Below are 6,139 nucleotides of genomic sequence, written 5' to 3'. Positions count from 1 at the left end.
ATACATATATATAGTTTGTTTACATAATATATATATATGTGTGCTGTGCATATATTTTTTTATTTATAAATACAAACACTTACTGTACATGCATACATATTTAGGAAATATTAACATGTATTTATTTATATTTACCAATAATTTAATTGATATTTAAATGTTAATTATCTATAAGTTTTATATTTTTCTTAAATATATGCATGTATGTTTGTGTGTTTATAAATACAAAATTAATATGCACAGAACAAGACATATATTATAAACACTAACTTTTATTCTGGATGCGATTAGTTGTTTGACTGCCCTAATTTAAATATACATTTATATTATGTTTATGTAAATATTTTTTATATATGTGTGTATTTATACATACATATAAATCTACAAGCCACACACATACATTTTAAAATTAATAATTTATCATGATTAATCAATTTGACAGCACCACTTGAATTCTGTTTTTTCCATAAAGATCAATATAAAAGATTGGGAGCATGTTGATTTAATCCTGTCGATCACAACACAAGGCTTATATAAACAGCCACTTATCTCAAATGCGATTGTGATCTTTTAAGTTGATAACCGGCCCGCATTACATGCAAGATTATCAGCAACATTGCAAACTACACTTAGACATCATGTTGCATACTGTTCACTTATTCAAAAAAGATAGCTGTCAGTCAGTACACCGTAATAAACTACTGTTCTATTCCAATAGCCAACAAGTGAAACTTCAACACAAACGAAGCCTTTGTGACATGTTTAAAACACAAATCTATAAAAACTTCTGCAAGATAACCTTATAAGAGGTATCAGCTTCATTAAGCTTTAATAATTTAATTTAGATACATTTTCATTATTGTTGACAGTCATTACACAATATATATATTTACATAAGTCATTATGAAATATCATTATAATTTACAGAATTTTGTACAAAATTGCCTGACAGACGCCTTGATTGTATGATCCAGATCCTTCACATATTGTTAGTGAACCCAAGTGATAATTACAGTAAATTTTATCGTAATAATGATTTCTTTCTTGCTCACAAGTTTAACTGGTGCACGTTGAAGCCTTTTTAAAAAGATTCGGATCGTTTGACCAATTTTTCAGAAGCAAGATTTTTTTTCAACCAAAGTCTTCAACATTAAGAAATCTAATACACCAAAAAATACGTTTAAATAATGAACCATAACATTAACATCTGATATTATAACTACTGACTCAGAAAAGTTTCTTTTTTTTACCATGATGTAATATCAGCTACTAGTTTTCAACTTATATCTATCAGTAGTGTTAATGGATTACACATATATTTTGTCTTTCGTTGTTGAGGTGAAGCCACCTCATCCAGATATAGTGTGTCAAAAACACTCGAGAGATGTGTTTCCTCCCAGCTGCTCACCACATAAAGTTCACACAGTGCAGAGATGAGGACGGCCTGGGTACATCTCACGCACCCAGATCGGACACCAGGGTCATAATGGTCCATGTGGGTCCTTCTGTGAGTCCTTTGTCATGGCTCAGTCTTCTAATATTTCCATTTTTAATTCCCTGCATCAGATAAATCCTAAATAGGAAGAGTTTCCTTATTGGCCCCATGTCGAAAAAGAAACAAAAAAACAACACTTTTAAAAGGACGTGTTTTGAAAATACCCTGTATGGCTTGCTGACAGTGTCTTTGCATTGTGTCCTGCAAACGCATTTTAAAGAACAGAAGTACTGATAAATTCTCAAATGAAAATGCATTGTGCTGCAGCTCTCCGTAAGAGATAAACGAAACAAACAAACAAACCCAAGCATGCTTTTAAAAGATATATCTGATATACAGCGTAACTATCGGAAAATAGACTTTCAAGACCGACTCCTTTTAAAATCAATTGTAAAGCTTTCTGGGATGCAGTTGGCTACGAAGTGAACATATACTAACCAAAAAAGCGAATGCTTAAAATATATGCAAATACAAGCATAAATATTTGATCCACAGAGTAATCTACATATGACAAATATAAGTGATATACTAAATGGCTGGAACAAGCTGCTGTACTTCATGTTCGTATCCAGTTCCTATGATGTTCCTCGCGGTTTATGTTCTCAGAACAAAACGCAGAAGAGTCCTGATTTTTTTTTTATCATCCAGTTTTTCCTCCACATTTGAAATAAATCAGCAAAAACAGTGTACTGTTTAATTCTCTTTTTTAATTCTCTTTGTTGGTGGTGGTGTTTTTTTTCCATTTGGTCCGTTCCTCTACTCCGACCTTTTTAATGGACATAGTAAAGCCAGTAAACTACGTTGAAGAAGGAAAACACGGTGGGAAAGATCATTCTCGACCACTTGTCGATGGAGTTGACGTCAGACAGGTCAGGTATGTTCACCTTGAGCTGAGAAGCTCGTCTCCTGAGCCGGCTTTTCTTCTGGGTGGCGTGGCGCTCCAGGGCGCTGTGCCCATAGTTCTGGCGGGCCATGGCCGCCCGGCGGTACTGGAGGGTTGAGCTGTCGTATGCTAGCATGGTGCTGCGCGGGTCACCCAGCCCCCTGGACAGATCAGACGGTCCCATTTCATTCTTCATCTCCACCGTGGTCAGCCGGATTTCGTCTGGTGTCATCTGTATTGACAATAAACATCATGGTATCAGGTCTGTGTGATGCTGACATCACTATGATCAAACTGAAGACATGTTTATGAGCCATTACGTGACATTATATTGTTAAAATAAGCATTTTTTTTAGATCTGTTTTTACGTTGAGTAGAGGTTTTAGATGATGTCACTTTTGTTTCAAAGCCAGATATGATTTAAAATCACAGACCGCAGGCCAATGCTGTTTTTCCATATATTGAAATGGGTACATTGATGGATCTACATATTGAAAATAAAATGGACTGTCGCTTTAAAACTGTGATGAATGAAGTACAACTGCACTTGGCGAGAGTACAAAAGAGAAAATGAATCATCTTTGGTTGTTACACTGCACCCATAGTAAAACTGTGGAATAAAGCTTTCAGGCTGTAAATATTCCTAACTATTTCAACCGAGGCATGGTTAAAATTCTGTCTGCATATAAATCAGCCAAATAAATGCAAATAAAAAGAGATCAATGGTGAGGAATCAGACTGCAGAGATGGAGGGAGGGAAGGACAGAAGGAAAGCAGGACGCCTCGTGTCTTACACTTTCAGAGATTGGGTGATTTTTTAAACGTTGCACTACTGAAACTATTTCTTTAAATAGATATTTAAAGATTATCATAGCTTCTCACTATTCATTACAATTACAAGATTAAAATATCGTTGCCCGGTTTACTCACCCACTCAAAGATTAATAAATAGGGTCTCCAAAAATCGAACAAACTTGTGAACAGTAAAACAATCTTTCTCTTTCTAACTATTTGGGAGTATATTTAATACATCAAAGCATGTTTCAACAAAATCTCATTTGCCTAAATTAATTGATATATCAAATTCAGTATATATATTTACTTGAAAAAAACTAATACTACTCCTGGCTATACAAAACTTAACAAAGCTGATATTAAACCCATTATCATTGTAACAAATTAAACTGTAATTTGTTTAAATTACCCCAAAACTAAAATTGCTTACACTGAAGGTTGTATTTGTTAAGTAATGGTTAATGTACAGGCAGCCGATTGTTATTGTGGAAATAAACCAGCGTGATCAGGACCCGACGCGAAGGGTCTTGTATCAATGAAGGGGTTTATTTTGCGATAACAGCCGGCTGCTTGTACATTATCCCGCTTATTACACGGCTACTCGCCACATGAGAAAACAACTGAAACGTGAATATAAAATATTTTATTAGCACATTTTTACCGAATGCAGACATTTACTTTTTAAGGTAAGAAATTACGTCACAAACAGGGAATTTGGTTTAATCATTTGTAAATATAATGTCATATATGTTTTAAAAGACATATTTATATAAAAAAAAAAAAAACCTGTCAAAATGATCGGCTGCATCTTGGTAACCATGTGTTATTAGTTTGGAGAGGTTGTTATCTGGGTTTTAACGAACCTGTAAATGTTGCGAACGTCCAATTGAAATCAAGCATTCCAACGAGCCGTGTAATGAACAGTTTATTCATTAGCTAACATGAATTAAAATAGAAAAACACTTCTGTAGCATTTATTAATCTGGGTTCATGTTAATTTAAGCATTTTTATGATCAGTGTTGGGTGTAACTAGTTACTAAGTAATTAGTTACTGTATTTTAATTACTTTCCCTTGAAAAAGTAAAGTAAGGGATTACTCATATGTATTCTGTAATTTAATTACAGTTACTTTTGATGTACTTGAACTAAATACTTTGTGAAATATATGCGTGTGCAATAGTGTAATTGACATCAAAATTCTTTAAAGACATCAAAAGAAGTCTTTAAAATCTGTGCTCACATTTGTAATACTTTGGTCAGTTAATAATATTATTTATTTGAATGAATTAAATAAGCCGTTTCATGTCTATCCTTGAATCACTTAACTAATCAAGGTTGATGTAGGATATAGAAAGTAATTAGTAATGAGTAAGTAAATACTTTTTGGACAGAGTAATTTGGACAGTAATCTAATTACACTATTGAATATGTAATGAGTAACTAGTACTTAATTACTTTTTCAGAATAACTTACCCAACACTGGTGTAAAATAGTGTAATTGACATCAAAATTCAAAGTCTTACTTTAAAATCTGTGCTCACGTTTGTAATACTTTGGTCAGTTAATAATATTATTTATTTGAATGAATTAAATAAGACGTTTCATGTCTATCCTTGAATCACTTAACTAATAAAAGTTGATGTAGGATATAAAGTAATTAGTAATGAGTAACTAAATACTTTTTGGACAGAGTAATTTGGACAGTAATCTTATTACACTATTGAATATGTATTGAGTAACTAGTAATTAATTACTTTTTCAGAGTAACTTACCCAACACTGTTTATGATAGATGGTTAACATTATTTAATGCACCACGAACTAACATTGACATTAAAGGGATAGTTCATCCCCAAATATATTTTTTTATCATTTACTTGCCCTCATGTCATTCCAAACCTGTATGACTTTCTTTCTTATGCAGAAAACATACAAAGATATTTTGAAGAATGTTGGTATCCAAACAACACTGGTCCCCATTGACTTCCATTGTATGGACCACTGAGGCATTTCTCTAAATATCTTCTTTTGTGTTCCACTAGTCTTATACAGGTTTTGATTTAATGACGGTGAAAAAAACATTTTATCCCTTCAACTAAAATAAATAAATAAAAAGATTGTTAGTAAATGTTAGTTAATGCACTAATTTACTAATGTGAACAAATACAACCTTATCGTTAAAATGTCACCCTAAAATCTAGTATAGTTAGGTTAACAGCCCGTGCACGACGCTACTGTCAGCCCTCTAACAGGATTGGTCGTCTTGGAAAAAGTCTTGGTTGCAAACGGTAACTCAAAAAAAGGGGCAGAACAACGTAATGGTGAAAATGAGGATGGCTACCAATGCTATTCTACAGAAGCAACAGAAACTCATCCAAAGAAATGAGAACAAAAAGAAAGATTGTGGGTGTTTTTAAATCTGATTGCTTATCGATGCAGAGCCATTGCATTTTTGGACTTCAGTACCTTAAGCCTTTGATCGCCTAGTCCTAATGCTGCATCCTCCGCAAAGATCGGATCCCACATCGAGTCATACCCGTCAATTTCCCTCTGTTTCATTCTGGCATAGAGAGCATCATCTCTCTGAACTACACTTCCCACCAACCACTGCAAGCATACAAAATCAGCACTGTTACAGAGTATGCAGCAGTCAGAGAGGGGAGAGAGAACTCTGTCAATAAGATGAGAAGGAAAACCCTCCAGGTGCTGCAGGCTGTGAGCTCGGACGCGGCCCGCCCCGGCAAGAGCCAGCCCGTTGTTTACGGCTAACAAAAGTCTGCACCGATCTACCGAATTTTTCATCACATAAAAATATGATTCTAAGGGGTAAAAGCCATTAGGTTGTGGTGGCGAACAAGCTTAACCCACTAGAAAAAAACAGCTATACATCCAGTGTTTTAACAATAGCCAAAGATCAGTGACCCTCGAAGGACACTGATAGAAATCACAACATATTACTTCAAAGA

At 34.3% G+C, this 6,139-nt stretch overlaps 1 protein-coding gene across 2 annotated transcripts in view; it reads right to left on the bottom strand.

Annotated features, from left to right (window-relative positions):
* Positions 1 to 334: 334 nt before the first annotated feature.
* The window catches only part of gabrb2a (gamma-aminobutyric acid type A receptor subunit beta2a), a 36,004-nt gene continuing 30,199 nt past the window's right edge, over positions 335 to 6,139 (bottom strand). For both annotated transcript variants that reach the window (XM_056770383.1, XM_056770384.1), the window contains 2 exons: positions 5,640 to 5,780; positions 335 to 2,610 (listed from right to left, as the gene is read on the bottom strand). In XM_056770383.1, coding sequence (XP_056626361.1) covers positions 2,266 to 2,610; positions 5,640 to 5,780 — 486 coding nt within the window. In that variant the 3' untranslated portion in view covers positions 335 to 2,265. The remainder of the gene's footprint in view (positions 2,611 to 5,639; positions 5,781 to 6,139) is intronic.

The sequence above is a fragment of the Triplophysa dalaica genome, chromosome 16 (assembly GCF_015846415.1).
Source record: "Triplophysa dalaica isolate WHDGS20190420 chromosome 16, ASM1584641v1, whole genome shotgun sequence".
Taxonomy (NCBI): domain Eukaryota; kingdom Metazoa; phylum Chordata; class Actinopteri; order Cypriniformes; family Nemacheilidae; genus Triplophysa; species Triplophysa dalaica.
This window is presented reverse-complemented; position numbering and strand designations above follow the sequence as displayed.